The following is a 17300-nucleotide window of genomic DNA, read 5'->3' on the forward strand; positions in this document are numbered from 1 at the left end:
AACATGGATCAAATCTATGCAAACTAGTTCTACTCACATTTTAAAGAAGAAAGATGATTTTTCATGGATTACAGAGAAAAAAAATAGCAGGAACGTGTGCATGAGGTCTTAGAGGTTGATAAGAAAGCAAGCTTTACAGCAAGTCTGCGGTACAAAACACACCATGCCAATTCACATAAAGGACAGGAACATTTTATTTATTTTCTAACCAAATGTTTTAAGAGGGATCAAGTGTTTAACATGTTCAAATGCACTATAAAGTCTGAGGCTTAATGCCCCACCATAAGCAAAGAAATTAGGAAATATCCATAGTCTGCACACTTTCTTCCATCACATCCAGGTTGAAGTGGGTAATCTTTTCAGACAGAACTCCCGTTGTACCTTTCTTGTATTTGTAATTGCCTGTCCTGTAAAACAGAAACAATTCTTGTTGATCTCGCTATCGGCTTATAGTCACAGCTCAATGATTATCATTGTAGACACCCTACAAGATGACATGCTCTGGAACCTTCACACTCACCTCACTCCTTTCTTGTTGGCCACATCATGAGGACGAAGATAATCCACCTTGTTTTTGGTGATTACACACAGATCAATGTTACTTCCAGATCCTAAATCATTAAAGATACCGGAGCCAATAGCATCACGCACTAGTTGTTTGGCTTCTTCTTCCTAAGGGAAATACATATATAAGTCCCCACCTAATAATGAAGATGTCAGCATGGTGTGTATTATATTATACGCTTTCATGTGAACAGAAGAAATTGACAAAGATTATAAAAAAAAAAAAAAAAAAGTAGTGAATTAGGCTGAACTATACTACTATAAAATCTAATTATTTTGTAACAAACCTCTTTGCTTGTCTATCAGCCCCACAGAGCACACGGTGTAGGCAGAGAGCTGCAACTAGTTACGGCCTCTGCATACCCCGCACCCTGGATTAAAAGCGGTTTCTGGGTTATGTAGTGTTAAAAAAACCATGGCCACTTTCTTCCAGAGACAGCATGACTCATCTCCAGTTCAGGTATGGTTTGCATTTAAACTCCATTCATTTCAATGAAACATAGTTGAAAAACCTGCACCCAAACAGGAGACAAGAGTGATGCTCTCTGAAAGTGGACATGCTTTTCGAATACCGGATAACCCCTTTAAAGGGGTTTCCAAACTTCTTAAATTTGATGGTCTCTGGAAAACTATCAATTTCAGATTGGCACCTATGGCAATCAGCTGGTCGAAGACAATGCAGCACTTGTGAGCAGGTGAAATCCTACGCGATCCTACACCACCACTACCAAAAAGTATGAGGATTGCAGAACAGGCAGCAGTAAACATTGAAGAGACTGTAGCCCTCGACCAAACGACATGACCTCTTCAACTAGCTGATCAACAAGGGTGACGGAACCCTACTGATCTGTTATCATTAGGACAGGTCATCCATTTTGAACAGTCAGATAAACCCTTTAATGTATAGGAGGCAATATAATATGCAGATTTTTCAGTAATAGGTTTGGACACAGTTTATAGCAATCTGTATTCTGCTGATGCCGAACAATACCTGAAAACCTAGTTTCCCTGCTTAGATATTAGTTCATGTAACAATAATATAACCATATCCTTATATTGCAATTCCCTAATAAAGTCAATGCAGATGCAAACAGCAAGTAAGGCATGGATGAATCTGATGGATATTACTGCAGCAGTCAGCTAGTACTGCCATTTGCATAGAGCTGTCCTCCAGTAAAACCTGCCAGCTCACAGCTATTTTTTGCCTTTTATAGAGAAAAAAAAAACAGCCCATGTGTAATTAAAGCAAGGAAAGTTTTGGAGCAAATAACCAGGTCTGTGAGTAGTTTACAGCTGCGGAGTCCAAAGTACCTGGGAATATGTTACCCCTGGGCCTGTGCTGCTTCTTAAATGAGATTACAATAAGAGTGATGTACGGTAAGACGAGTCAGCTGTGACAAGCAGCTCTTTATAGAGCTATCTGTTTGCTTCCATCACTGTATCACACAATGTGTCCCTGGGCTCCAATGTGCACAGCCATTTACCAGCAGATGACAAATGGCCAACACTTGGAGAAGGCAGGAGAGAGGTCCAGATCGGTCACCGCATCTGCGGCATGCGGCTCGTGGTGGCCTGAACAGCCCCAGAGTTCATTAAACTGACCGGTAATGGTTCTCTCAAGAAGCGCCAGAGGAATTCTCCAGTAAGGGCAAAAATAAACAAGTCAGACTGGATGGGCAATCTGAAACGGCGTCTGATAAATTATTTATAACGCGCACAATTGTCTGCATTTAATATCAGAGCTGCTCGCGGCATCTTTAAAAGATGATTTATGTGCCGTAATGCTATTAAACTTTATATGGGCCCTCGGCTGGCCATAAAGTCTGCTGAGATTTAGAGAATGAGCTTTAAACTGTCGAGGCCTGCTTGATGGCAGACGTGGGGCTGTATTAAATCTTAGCTTTAAGCCGGCTGTCGGGAGGAAGGTATTTTGTGCAGGATCAGGTGCTGATGGATTATCTTGATGGGTCTTTTACGATTCAGCTATTGGAAGGAGGGCTGCCGCGGATATTCGGCTTCTACCGCCGGCAGGTTAGGGAAAGCTGCTCAGGCCGGAGAACAGTGAGCCGTACAGAGGACGGCTCCTGCCAGGTGGTCTAGTAGTCATTTGGCAGTGGTGTTAACATTACTTAAGCACTTAATATTTTTACAGTTTACGCTTAACCAAGAGGTCTGAAATAGTCTTGGATGATCTACAGCAAAGGCATAGGGTCAGTCTTTCTGTCGTTTTTCTCATTTGACAGATCTGGCTATCCTGGAATCAAAAAAAAAAAAAAAAAAATAGAAATCTAAAAAGGCAAATAAGCAAAAACATACACACACAATAACATTTATGCCTGTTATGTGGTCCCCACAAGTCTTTGTTTGCATGGCAACAGTGATGACATGATGTACTCTGCATTGTTTCTGTTATGTAAACAACAGTACAAATTTGTAAAAAGTTACTCACCTACACCCCCCCCCCCCCCCAATCCCACGTTATTGTCATAGTACGGCCAATGATTGACTGAGCAGAATTTGGTGTTAGTATGGAGCATCTGGCAGTAGAGATTGGGTGGGTAGGTCAGTAAGATGTTTTTGTTTTGTTTTTTTAGTCATCATGTCAGACTTAAAGAGGCACTCCGGCGATGATAAAAAAAAAAAAAAAATCAAACATAGTTTTTACATTTACCATCCCCCTTGAGTCTGTCTCAGTTTGAATTTTCCGCTGTTTGAAGGTCCCTGAAGCTCTAGTTGGTGGATTCATTTTTTTTTTCTTCCTGGTTTGGGCTTTCCCATGATGCACTTTGTCTCCTGCGATGTCTAACTGATTCTGTAAAACTGTTAGATAACTTAGGTTGCTCAGCTCTGATTGGCTGAGCAAGATGTGAGTCACCTGACAAAGGGGGAAACTGGCCTAACGGGGCTTGGACCCGCCTCCCTCTTTATGATGTCATTGTCACAAAATGGCTGCAACAGAGCAGCCTGTGCTCAACAGTCATTAGGTAAGAATGAGTTTACTTCACTTCCTGGTGGGGGTTGAGGGGGGAAAAGATAGGTGATTGAAGCATATTACAAAGTTACATAACTAATGTGTTTCAGTTACTGGGAAAAAGCTTTCTGATGGAGTACCCATTTAGAGAGCAAATTAAAAGGGGTTTGCCCAAAGTAAGAAAACCAGGAGAATGCCTCCTCGTCCTCCCTCCTACCACCAGACAGCGCTAATCTTATTTATGAGACGTTTCTGGGATCGCTGTTCAATCCCATTGGCCTGAATATATTGTATATATGGTAAGTGGTGCATTTTCTGGAAATGCTACCAATGCTTTTGCCTAGGTCCGGAAACCCCTTTAAGTTTTGCTTAGACACAAAAGGCGCCGTTGTCCTCCTGTTTCCAAACTACACCGATGAAGTCCAACCTAATATGCATGATGGGAATTGTAGTCTTGTGACAGCTGAAGGGCTACAGGTTGGGGAACACTGTGCAAAGGCTATATATCTCTGCCAATTCCTTGGGGAAAAGCTCAAAAAATATGGTTCTTTTCACACTCTTTGGGCTCTAGCGTCCACAGATTTATCAAACATATACATTCCAAAATCTTGTCATACAAGGCACTCCAAAGACACCTAAGATACAGGTGTCGTGTGAACGTCCAGTGATGCTGAGCCGATGGCCAGAAAGGGGTTAAGCATCTTCCTCGGTGTGCAGTGAGAGAAATAAACTGCTTTTAGCACACCAAAAGCCTCACAATTATGAGGGACCAAGTGACAGGATGCAGGGTCGCTGTCAGGGACATAATAAATGGCTTGTGTTTGCCAAATGACCACTTCCAGCTGCACATCGGCTTGGTTTCTATCTGAGGGCAATTAAATTTACACAGAGGGACCTGGGAATTGTGTCAGAACAGGCAGGATACAGAAGAGGGAATACATACACATCCTACCTGTGTACTACATTTCCAGCCCAACATTGCATCTACACATGTGAAAGCCTTCTGCTGTATCTGTATACCAAGGCATAGATCATGGCAGTGTATTATAACATGTGGTTTTACATAGGACTGCATAAGCCTACTGCATTAAAAGTCCTATGTCTTAGTCAAATAATTATATATTTCCCTGCAACAGAAATATAGTAGTATATGGACCTGTCAAATGAACGGTAACCCATGGCTAAAAGAGAAGAGCCATCCCATCAGAACTGCTACATCTGTATATGCATAGATGTAATGTATATGGAATCTAGATGCAGATGAACATGTCCACCTCCCAGTTATGACGCTGTGAGGCCCAGGGTGGCTATACACTCAGGCAGACACCCCCTTCCCTGACTGCACCTCACACATGCAATAAAATATGTTAATATTTCATTGCAGCGAGGAGGATGCCAGGGTATAAATTCAGCATCTGTTGTCTGCAGGGTGACGGGTCCCCGCAGAGAGGCGCTCACTTTGTAATTGAGTTCTATACTGAATTAATCAGCAGTTTATCTTTCCTAGTAAAAGAATGTAAATCCAGGTTAGTGTCGTAGACATTATCTATTCATTTATGCCACATAACCTGCCAGAATAAAACATATAGGGCTCTAAACCACAACCTGGTGGAAAGCAGTGAGACTTGTGCTTTATTCAGCAGTAAAATGCCGTCAGCAAAGGCAGCGGCAAAAGCTACAACCTCCCCCCATTAGTGTCCGGACTGCAATGGCTGATTCATTCAGGGCCCTTCAGATTTACAGGATATTCACAGCTAAAAATATCACCTGGAAATAGAAGTTCATTATTTCCCCGGTGGAAAACAGCAAATATGGCTGCCATTATAGCTTTGAAAAAGGTGGCCACCCAGCTTTCCTGGAGTCCTGTACAGTAATCCGTGTGTATAGAGATAGAGTCGGAGTATGCTGTATGGAGTTAACTTTCACAATAACGATCATATTTGAGCGATAATCGCCTAATGTAAACATGCATAACGATCAAGCGACCATTGTGGTCTTTCAACATTTCCGCAAATGATTGCTGGTCGCTCGCTGATAATTCGCAGATCACTGTCTAAACAGTCTTTCGCAGATACGCCCTAGTGTGGCCTTAAGCGTTCTTAAAACAATCGTAAAAAGGTTTTGTTTTTTTTTTACCGATTTATCGCTTCATCTAAACACCGATCTGCCTAAAAACTAAATTATTGCTGCAAAATTGTTTAAACAGTCAATTGGACGATTTTATCGCTCGGTCTAAGTGGCCCATTACATGTGCCGATTATCAGCAAGGAGCGCTCCTTTATATGAAAGTGTCAGATGAGCTGAGGAGCAGGAAAGTGCGCGAACCTCGGCTGAGCGCATCTTTTGTGCTGTTCTAAAATATATCACATTGTCCCACATCTCCCTGTGTAGACGGAATGTGTGGCCAACAGCAATATATTTAAATAGTCGTACAAACAATACAGTGATTGTTCGTGTGGTCCAGTAGTGCAAGTGATCATGCCTTCTTGAAGGCACATTTGCTCCAATAGAGGACCCTATACTGGGCATCTAAAATAAGAGGGAATGTTCTTCTATGTTATAGCATGGGTAAGCCCCTAATGAACAGGCACTACTATACTCACATGGGATGCACATCTTTCTGCAACTTGATTCCACTTTAACAGGTGATATTAGAGACAATAGACATCCATGAGTGACACCACAGCTCAGCACTGGGCTGTGAAAGCCATTGTGGGAAAGGCAATACCAAAAGAGCTGAATGCATTACTACACCATCTTCTCTCAGTTCTCTAGTACCCCCAAATACCTAATTTTAAAAAGGAGAAATTCAATTACACCCACACCCCAAAATGAAGGGACCGTAGTGCTAGTTAAGGGCTTGTCCATATCCAGAAGCAGTATCTCACTGTCTACTGACTGAATGTAAGGGTGAAGCTCAGACTTATTTACTACAATGGAACTGATCTGCAATACCAGGACCACCCTATGGAGGGGTCCCAGTAATCAGACTCCCACTATTACACCAAGTTATTGTCGGCCGTTACATTGCTTGGTGTAGTAGTTAAAAGGCAACAATCAGCCGACATGCACAGGAGAACAATAGAAACGATCTGCTGGCATTCACCCCATGCAATAGGAGCAGCAGCAGGCCACCATTATCTTTTAGAGATCGTCCAGGGGGCCCCTCCTGTAGTTCCAACCCCCCCACTCTTACCTGCTGTGTAATAGCGCTGGCAGTGAGGGGGAATGAGGAGCATGCTGATCTGACAAGTCAGCGCACACTTGGTTCTAAACATTGGCCCATGTAATAGGCCCATAATGGTTTTCATACAACTTCCACACTTTGAACATGACGGGAAATGGTGGTATAAACTTTATCAAGGCTGTGCCGAATTGTATGTATGTATGTATTGTATTAGATGCAGAACCTTTCATACCCTGGAAGAGTCAACAAGACTTGCTGAATCGATCACCTTGTAAGGTATGCAATAAGGGGTGCTACAAAATGGACATGTGCATCACTTTAGGGGTTGACTGGTTAAAACGACCCATAGTTCTACAGCCAATAGGGGAATTAGGAGTAAATATAGGGGTCTTCTGTTCAAGATTTTCATTTTTCTCTTGCCAACCCATTTATTTAGTCAGTGTGCAATTACCTGATATTCCCTGTGGTGGCGCTGCAGGGAAATTTTATCAGCTAAAGTTTCCCCAAAGGCTTCAGCTGATCATTTATTTAATTTTAGTAAATAGGTTTTGCTTTGATGCAGCATCTCAAATTTTACAAAAGTTCTAGAAACAAACAAGCACTTGATCAGTTTTGATCGATACCGTGGTGAACATAATGATCAATAAGAATTCGATTGTTTTTTCACAACCACCATTTCCACGCATTGATTGGAGATTTCTACTAATAGACAACCTGGAACAGTGAAAGCCTTTCTGCGGGCTAAAGCAATAGTCAATGACTATATAACCGTGATCACAGAAATGGTAAAAGAACTAGAGGAAACGCAGTGATGCATTTAGTTCTTCCATTGACAATCCTGAGGCAAGCCGAGAATTATAAGTCAATAAGAAGATGTAGAGGCTTCGCACAGGCCGGTCTGGGGGTCTTTGCTCAGGTTAGATCTATAGCTGCCCACATGACAAATGAATGCAGCTCCGCAATGGCCCGGGTATGGTATCAGAGTCTTTAAACGGCTGCAAGGCCTAAGACGTGAAGCAGCTCTGGTCTTTGGCAATCCATAAGTGTTTCTCCAGAGGCCGACACTCGCTTCTTTGCGAAATATGACTCCATAAATCAGTCTGGAGAAGTGGCACTTGTGCACTTCGCTATCTATCACTGCAGTGGAAGCTTTCGGGCAGGGCCAATCTAGAGGAAGGCTTGTCACATATGGCATTGACAGAGTATGTGCTACTTACATAGGAGATGTGCTAAAGCTACGAAGGGAGGGGGGGGGGGGGGGGAATAAAAATTAAAAAAAACATCCTGCTGGTGTTAGCACGCTTAAGGCAGTGGCAGGAGCTTTAGCATCTCATCTTCAAAAGGCAGAAAGCCAAAGCTTCGGCAACCTGCAGAAATTGGCTAAGCCTGTAGCCCTCAGCTCCTTTAAGTTGAAACATCTTCAAAGTCTTGCTATGTAACTGTGGGGCACAGCAGCTGCCACCCCAGATTTCATTCTATCTAGTCTTGGCAGTTGTCTGTTCAAGGAGAGAAAGAAGGAGACAGCAGATAGGAAATGGAAGCAGGCACGGAAAAGAATAGGACGAAACGAAAGATGATCTGCAACAAGGAATACTAACAAGTTGCCAAATGGACGGAGTAAGCAAACCGGATCCTTTTTCTAATCCTGAGCTCTCATTCATCCCCCTCTCTCTTTCCAGAAACAGCACCACTCTTATATGTAGACTGTGCCGAGTATTGCAGCTAAGCCCTACTCACTTGAAGGTGGATGAATTGCAATACTAAACCTATAAAATGAAGGGAAGGGCAGATCCTTTCTAATCCAGAAATCCTGTATACATCCCCGTGGAACAATCCCTATTTTGGGGAGATGCATTAAGCGGTTCTAAGGAATGGAGTCAAAGAGGACCCTTATGTCACACAATTATATGAAGGCGGAGTCCATAAATATTATCCTCAAGCTGCACACCATGTTTTACATGTATCTGTACAACCCACAGGGGAGAAGAATGGTCTTAAAGCGACTCTGTACCCACAATCTGACCCCCCCCCCCTCCCCAACCACTTGTACCTTCAGCTGCTTTTAACCCAAGATCTGTCATGGGCCGTAGGCCGTGCCCTACAGGCGTGGCCTAGAGTGTGTATGCATTAGGCTGGCACACCCGTTCCGTCCCTCCTCCCTGCCCTCTTCATCATTAGGAATGCTCCAGGCAGATTGTCTACTATTCCCCAACTGTTAAGCCTGGCACATGGGCTGGATCATAAAGGACCTGTGCAATGTTCAGCATGCAGAAAACGTTCCAGTGGCATTCCTAATGATAAAGAGGGTGAGGGAGGTGGGACGGAGGGGTGGTGCAAAGTTAGGGCACAGATACTCCCGTTGGGCATGGGGCTGCAAGTTTAAAAGTTGTTCTTTAGGACAAAAACTGCATCACCTGCCGAACGGACGCCTTGGATTAAAAGCAGCTATCTGAAGGTACAAGTGAAGGGGGGGGGGGGGTCGGGGACAGATTGTGGGTACAGAGTCGCTTTAAAGAATTATTCTGGTGTTAGAAAAATCACTCCAGGACATAACTTTCTACCATGTGTCTCCAAAAATAAGACCTAGTTTCATTTTACAAGCTTTTTGCAGTAGGCTTGAAATATAAGCCCTAGTTATAGTCAGCTGACCAGATCCCTGACACTGGGTGGCTAAACATTAGCCAATCACTGCCAGACTTGTTAGGCTCCGCCCCCACCTGCTCATGACAAGGAGCAAAGGAGGCAGGAGAGGTAAGAGGATGCACAGTAGAGGACACTGAATATGAGGGGGACAAGGGATGTATAAAGCATGGGGCCTACCTGCAGATGGGAAGGGGAGGGGTGGCTGTGTAAACATAATGGAGAAACAACCATGGGGGGAGGGGGGTATACAGTATGGGGGGTGATGTATACAGTATGGGGAAACTACAGAAGGGTATACAGTATGGAAGGCCTTACTGCAGAGGGGGAAGGGGTAAATACAATATAGGGGAGGAGCTACAGAGAGGGAGGGATACAGTATGGAGGCCTAACACGGGAACTTACAGAATAAGAGCCTAACAGTGAGACATACAGTATGGCAGCTTAACTACCATATAGAGTAGAGTGGGATACAGTGTAGAGGCATATTGTTTCTCTGAAAATAAGACCTACTTTTGAAATAAGCCCTGCAGCATGTTTGTTTTATCCCTGATGTTGGAGTACCCCTTTAACTATTAAATCTTTAGGTAACATGGAGGTGGTTTTGCAATCCATCAACTCTAAAGAGGTTAACGCTCAATGAGAGTCAGATGTGTGGGAACTGACGAAAGAGTTGGGAAGAAGGTACAGAATAAGTGCATGCTCCACATGTTACTGAACACCTAAACTAGTATTAAGCAGGGGACACTGGAGGGATGTGGCATGCCCCCAATTCTCTGGTATACAGACACAATTTATACATATGTTCTGGGAATGTCAAGAGCTAACAGGAAGGGCAGCTATGGATTTAGTTCACACAGTTTATGGGATAAGATTGCAACATGATCTGAAAATAACTGTTCTGGGAATTGTGGGAAGTTTGGTGGGAAAAGACTTGGAAAAACTAGCTATTGCAAAGACACTTGACCAGGTTAATAAAACGATTGGTAAATATGGGCTGAGTTTGACGCTGCCTTTTATGTAGGAGAATATCCAGATTATTATTTTGACCATTCTGATGGAAAGGAGGGCTTAATGTGAAAAGATGCTACCACGTAAAGTGATGAGCAATGCAATAAGTGGATTGCAAGGCCTCGGCCCAGATGTACTCCTTCCACAGACTATTTGGTCTTTAGGGTATATAAATGCAACCCCCCTTTTGCCTACATATGGGACATAGTGCACTACTCCTCCCACACGCGTTTTATGAAGATTGATGGATATCAGAATGTTTATATCATTCTGTTTGTCAGGTCACAATGTTGACCTCACATTCTGCTGTGTAACTAGGGGTGGGGCGGACAACCTGATTGATGTTTAATTCTTAATAAAGGATGTGCAGCTTTAGTTATTTTGTACTAAAAATTATAAAAAAAAAAAAAAAAAAAAAAAAAGAAATCCTGAAATCCTGGAGAACCCCTTTAATTAGAAATAGAATTAGAATAGTTAGGGAATGCTTATAAAGAGGGGTGAAGAGAAAAGGTAAGGGCAATTGAATGAAAATGGAGAAAGGGCTAACAGGAAACCAAAGAGCGCCATCAAATAAATGAATGAAGGAAGAGGCAAGGAAGAGAAAAGGTAACAAATGATCCATCAATGTTCGTAATATACCAATGCGTAAAGCCCCTATTACAATGGGAGATGCGGAGAGCAAGCGAGCGCCGACCTGTCAGGTCAGAGTTTGCTTGCTCCTCGTTCCCCCGCACCAACAGCGAGCGAGGAGGAGTAAGAGCATTGGGGGGCTGCCCAAGGTGACAGCAGCGGTCTGCTGCCACCCCTCCTATTACTCAGAGAGACGGCAGCAGATCGTTTTAAGCTGATTGTTAGCATTTCAGCCTGTTGAAAGACAACAATCAACCGACATAACGCATGTCCGCTGATTGTTGTCTTCTATTACACAAAGCGATTATCGGCCACAGCGGTCGGTATCGGCTGATAATTGATTCGTGTAATAGGGCCTTAACAAATCGGCCTATCCTGGTAAGAAGTCAATTATATAAGATTGAAAACATGTAATCTCAAAAAATGTTGGTTACTTTCTTTTACTACGTATTTAAACTAATCCTGCTAGGTGACATCAGTACATAGATAAGGCAGTGTCAGGACATTCGCAATAGGGGACTGTCAGAGCTCCCCTCCCTCCCCCACTCCTTGCAAAGTCACAGAGCATGTCTAGGAAAATATCCTATTGAAGTCAACAAGTCCCCTCCAGTCTATTGTTTCCTATATTCATGTAGAGGCTGTAAAGCATCTCTCTAAATACTGTTAACAGTGCAAGAATAGCGGTTTGAACAAGATGGCAGCCTCCATAATGTCCAAAAAAAAAAAAACGAAACAAAAAAACACCTAACTTGTTTTAGGGTCTGTTTGTAATCCGTAATCTAGGTTATACAGTGATCCCTCAATTTACAATGGCCTCAAGATAGAATATTCTCAACATACAATGTTCCTTTTTGGACCATCGTAACATACAAAGCTACAGACAGTCCAGAGCTGCAGCACATGTAAATAACTAGATGATCGACCAATGAAACTGGCCATTTTACAGGTAAATCCCCAGTATTAGTGAAGTGCATGCACTGGTTGGCTGTTAATAGTGATTCTTTGAGTATAGTGTGATACTACATGTCCTGTGCTGCTCTTTACCTGGGTCAGTTTTCCATAGAATTTTGATCTCACCTGGAACTGATTAATATCGTATGTTGAGGGACCACTGTACATTCCCTTTAAGGAAAGCAAAGGCGATGGTGACAGAAAAGCAACAATTACCTATAATCTTCTCTCCACTATATACAAACAATGATCAAACATAAGCAAATGTGAGGGGCCTCCATGAAATATAAACAATAACTGGGGGGCATAAGACCCCGCTCGCCCCCCCCCCCCCCCCCATCCCAAGCTAATAGACAATGCAAAACATTTCTGCTGTCCCTGCCCCATCTAATGCACAATTCCGGCAATGTCTTGCAGACACCTTACAACGTTTAGTAATAAGAATATAAGCCAAATGTACCACAATGGCACGGCCATCTCTCTGGCTCTGCGGTACAGGACGAGAGAATGGAGGAAGGATTGTCTCTTTTTTCCATTCTTCGCAGTATTCTAATGCTCCTTTCATTAAGCTTGTTTAATTAGAATCCAGCTGCTAATTTGCAAGTCGATACCAGAGGGTGCAGGACGGCCTTCCTTTGAATCCTGTCCCTGTGATCTACTGTGCGCACACACTGCCATCCTTCAGTAGCCTCTGCGAGCTTTTCTGACAATTAGTGCAGGAGAAGCCGTATTGATCTTGACAGGGAAAATATTAATCTTCTTCCCGTTTTAATGAACCATAATCTTCAAGGGGGTTTATTCTCTTGCTCGCTGTGGCAACTCGCGACAATGGGTAATCTTGGCCACATCCCGCATAACAACTAAATGCAAATAGGCCTGCCTGTGTCTGAGAAGATACCATTTTGCCCTTCATAGAGGATATCAAAACGGTTACAAGTTACCCCCGTGTGAACGGCGGCAGCTACCGAGGCTCGGGCTTTAGCAGCCTGACACAGCAAAGGGTTTTTGTTGTATTCGTGTGTTGTCTTCATCCCGATCAAAACTTCTATGAATCATCTTCATTACGGTTTTATTAGTCTCCATCAATTCTCCGCCGCTGTCAGCACGTCTCCGTTTAATTAAGCTGCTTCTCATTAATATTCCAGCCAATGCTGACATCTGACAGGAAGATTTTGTAAAGCATTAGTTTTTTTTTTTTTTTGCACACTTCTGACAACTGTTTCTAACGTCCGGGCATATGAAATATTCCACACTCAGATATATTCTGAGAAATTCTATAGGCAAGTTCAGACGTGACTGTTTTCAGTAAAATCTGCACTAGGGTTCAGCGGTGTTTTACCACTATACATTAAATGGGTGAAATCTGCTACATTCGTACCATTACAGTTCACCCTTGTGGTGTGTGTGCGCACAGGTGGAAGGGGGGCTGCGGGAGGGTTGGGCACGCCAGGACCCCTTTTTTCCACGTTCCACTGCTGCCTGGTCTTGAGACAGGAATTGGGACGCAACAGGCTGCTCAGCCATTCAGAGGCTGTAGCCGTGTCCTGCCTCGGCTGCTGATTGGCTGAACAGGCCTGTAATGTCACATCCCAAGTCCCCTCTCAAGACCTGACAACGGCTGATAATAAGAGAATGCGAGTGGCAGTGCAGGAGCCAGGGTGGTTATTGAGTGTTATTTTTCCCCCTCAGCCTCACCAGGCGTTCTTTAATTAAAATGTAAAAAAAAATAATATAAAAAGGGGGGAACTTGGCCAGAGTTCTTTAGCTTCACACGTAACAGATTTACAGCGGATTTCACGCTACGAGTCTGCAGCGAAATACACTGCGAATTCTGCTACTAAGTAACGCCGGCCTGTTTAACCCCCGCACCATACACTACCTGCTCGGTGCCGCGGCTGCATGTGAGGCTCCCACTCAGCCAATCAGTGCACAGCCCGCCGCAGTAACAGATTGGCTGAGCGGGACCGATGGGAGTCGGGAGCCTCACATGCAGCGGCGAGCAGTTAATGTATGCTGCGGGCGGCAGGGGGTTAAAGGGGCCGGCGTTACATACTTGCAGCGGAATTTTCATAGGGTATGTAACTCTATTGAAAATTACAGTAGCAGGGTTCGCAAAATAAAAACCACTGCAAATCAGTTACGTGCGAAGCTATCCTTAATCAAGTTTTAATGTTAAACCTGTACGGTGGGGGAAAATAAGTATTTCATATACTGCTGATTTTCAAATCTACAAAGAATGGAGAGGTCTGTAATTTTTATTGTAGGTACACATACTGTGAGGGCAGAGAGGGCATCAAGAAACTCCTACCTGGCACTCATTAACTGCACCTCTTTGACCTCGTTACCCTTATTAAAACAAACAAAAAAAAAAAAACACCTGTCCACACACTAAATCATATTCCAACCTCTCTACCATGGCCAAGACCAAAAAACTATCTAAGGGCACTGGGGAAAAAATTGTTGACCTGTACAAAGCTGGGATGGTCTACAGGACAATAGGCAAGCAGCTTGGTGAGAAGTAGAGATGAGTGAATTTACAGTATAAACCAAGCTAAGTGCTTCATTAACTCAGCAGTAAACTTATCAGCCAGCTGCCTTTGAAATCTGTGCCACTCAGGGTGCCTGGAAAAGCTGGATACAGTCCTGGGAAACTTATTCCAGTTTCTCAGGACTGGATCCAGCTTTTCAAGGCACCCAAAGCTCCTAGTTAGTGCTATAAATTCACTCATCTCTAGTGAGAAGGCAACAACTGTTGGCGCAATTATTAGAAAATGGAAGAAACACAAGATGACTGTCAATCATCTTTGGTCTGAGGCTCTATGTAAGATCTCACCTTGTGGAGTAAGGATGATTCTGAAAAAGGTCAGGAATCAGCCCAGAACTACATGGGAGGACGTGGTCAACAACCAGAAGCGAGCTGGTACCAGTGTCTCAAAGAGGCACTACATTGTCGTGGTTTAAAATCCTGAAGGGCACCGGTCCCCCTGCTCACGCCACTACATGTCAAGGCCCAAAGTATGCTAATGACCATCTGGATGGTCCAGAGGAGGCATGAGAGAAGATCATGGGGTCAGATGAGACAAATAGAACTTTTCAGTATCAATATCAGTATTTATGGCAATTGTACAGGTCCTGTCGATTGTTGTCTATGTCCATGATGGTGCTTGTTGTAAAGCATATCCCTTAATGCCGTTAACAGCAGCTTAGGCAAGATGGCCGGTCACATAATAACATACCAAAAAAGATTATATATATATATATATATATATATATATATATATATATATATATATATATATATATATTTTTTTTTTTTTTTTTCCCCTTTTTTTGTGTGTAATTTTATATATATATACATACATACATACACACTTATATACATATAAATACACACACACGTTAAAATAAGTTAAAAAAATCTAGGTGATAAATTCACCTTGCAATTGAATGGGACTGTTTAGATCTCAGCACATGGGGTGGGTTTGATGCCATTTGACGTGTGTAAGAATCCAAAGAGTACAAAACTGCTGGTCAAGCTGGTAATGCCTAATATTGAATAAAGTGCTGTCTGTCCTACAGTTTTATTAAAAGAATAGTCTCATGAGATAACTCCTCTAGAAATGTACCTGCATGAGACCATCATCTGATCACCATGGGTTCTGCTGCAAGCAACTGGCTGATTTTGCTGAGGAAAGCTGTGGCCGGCTAAGGCCGGGTTTACATATGTCCGGCGGTGCGGCGGCGTTTCCCTCCGGCGCAGGAGAAAAGCGCCGGAGGGAAACGCATCTTTGAACTGATCCCATTGTTTTCAATGGGATCGTTCAAAATGTGCGGCGGTGAACTAGTGGCCGCCGCATCGCCGGACCGTCGGTGCGTTAGGACGCATCTTGCAGCGTCCTGGCGGACCGCCGCTCCGGTGATGCGGCGCCGCACCAATTCAATCGAATAGAGCGCCGGATGCCTCGCCGGGCAGGACGCATGCCATTCGGCTCTGGCATCCGGCGTTCAGGCAAATAGTGTGTGCTCTCCCCCTCCCCTATAGTCCCCCCTTGGTCCCCCAGTAGTATATCACCCCCCGTTTCTCCTCCAGTAGTATATAGCCCCCCTGTTGCCCCCCCAGTAATATTTAGCTTTCCTGTGTGCTCTCCCCCAATTAGTATACAGCATTGCTGTGCGCTCTCCCCCAATAGTATATAGCCCCCCTGTGCGCTCTCCCCCTCCCATATAGCCCCCCTGTGCGCTCTCCCCCTCCCATATAGCCCCCCTGTGCGCTCTCCCCCTCCCATATAGCCCCCCTGTGCGCTCTCCCCCTCCCATATAGCCCCCCTGTGCGCTCTCCCCCTCCCATATAGCCCCCCTGTGCGCTCTCCCCCTCCCATATAGCCCCCCTGTGAGCTCCCCCAATTAGTATATAGCCCCCGTGCGCTCCCCCGCAAATCCCATTGAAAATGACAGGAAAACATACTGGGGAAAAAAATGGCAACTGATGAGCGCAACTTGTGACAACTGATGGGAACTGATGGCAACTGATGGCAACTCATGGCAACTGATGGTTTTTAATGAAAAGACGGATAGAAAAACTGATCACAACTGATGCATTTTTGGCATCAGTTGTGACATCAGTTGTGGTCAGTTTTTAGGCAAAAACGCAACTGATGCCAACTCATATATGTAAACCCAGCCTAAGCGTGTCCCTTGTGATACTAGTAATATATGGCATACATTGGGTTAAAGGGAATCTATCATCTGTTATTAATGTTCCAAACTGCTGACACGGTTATGCTATGGTTTACATAAGGCGATTATTGGCCCGATTGTACGATTAACGATTTCGAACTAACAATTTTTTTTAATAACGATCAGCGTTTAGATGGAACGATATATCGTACAGAAAATTCGTTTTGCGATCGCTTAAGCCTATCTCAAACATAGGTAAAATCAGTGAACGACTGATTACACGGAACGATTGGCGCATTTTTTGCGAACGACGATTTAAGAACATGTTAAAAGATCAAAATGAACGATTTATCGATCGTTCGCTGCCTTTTCACATACGATTATCGTTCGAATTCGCTCGTTATCGCGAAAATTCACCCGATAATCGTTCCGTGTAAACGTAGCATTAGGGTCCATTTACACAGAAAGATTATCTGACAGATTAGCTGCCAAAGATTTGAAGCCAAAGCCAGGAATGGACTACAAACAGATCAGATCATAAAGCAAAGCCTGAGATTTCTCCTCTTTTCAAATCCATTCCTAGTTTTGGCTTCAAATCTTTGGCAGATAATCTTTCTGTGTAAGGGTGCCTTCACACCTACCGACTCGCAGCGTTAATAACGCTGCAAG

The 17300-nt window shown here is 43.7% G+C and overlaps 1 protein-coding gene across 1 annotated transcript in view; it reads right to left on the minus strand.

Moving 5' to 3' along the window:
• Positions 1–176: 176 nt before the first annotated feature.
• Positions 177–17300, minus strand: part of PSMB7 (proteasome 20S subunit beta 7) — a 54372-nt gene continuing 37248 nt past the window's right edge. The window contains exons 7-8 of the mRNA XM_069943872.1: positions 521–672; positions 177–407 (exon numbers count right to left, since the gene is read on the minus strand). Of these exons, the coding sequence (XP_069799973.1) occupies positions 296–407; positions 521–672 (264 nt within the window). The 3' untranslated portion in view covers positions 177–295. The remainder of the gene's footprint in view (positions 408–520; positions 673–17300) is intronic.

This window comes from Dendropsophus ebraccatus, chromosome 10 (genome assembly GCF_027789765.1).
Source record: "Dendropsophus ebraccatus isolate aDenEbr1 chromosome 10, aDenEbr1.pat, whole genome shotgun sequence".
NCBI classification, from domain to species: domain Eukaryota; kingdom Metazoa; phylum Chordata; class Amphibia; order Anura; family Hylidae; genus Dendropsophus; species Dendropsophus ebraccatus.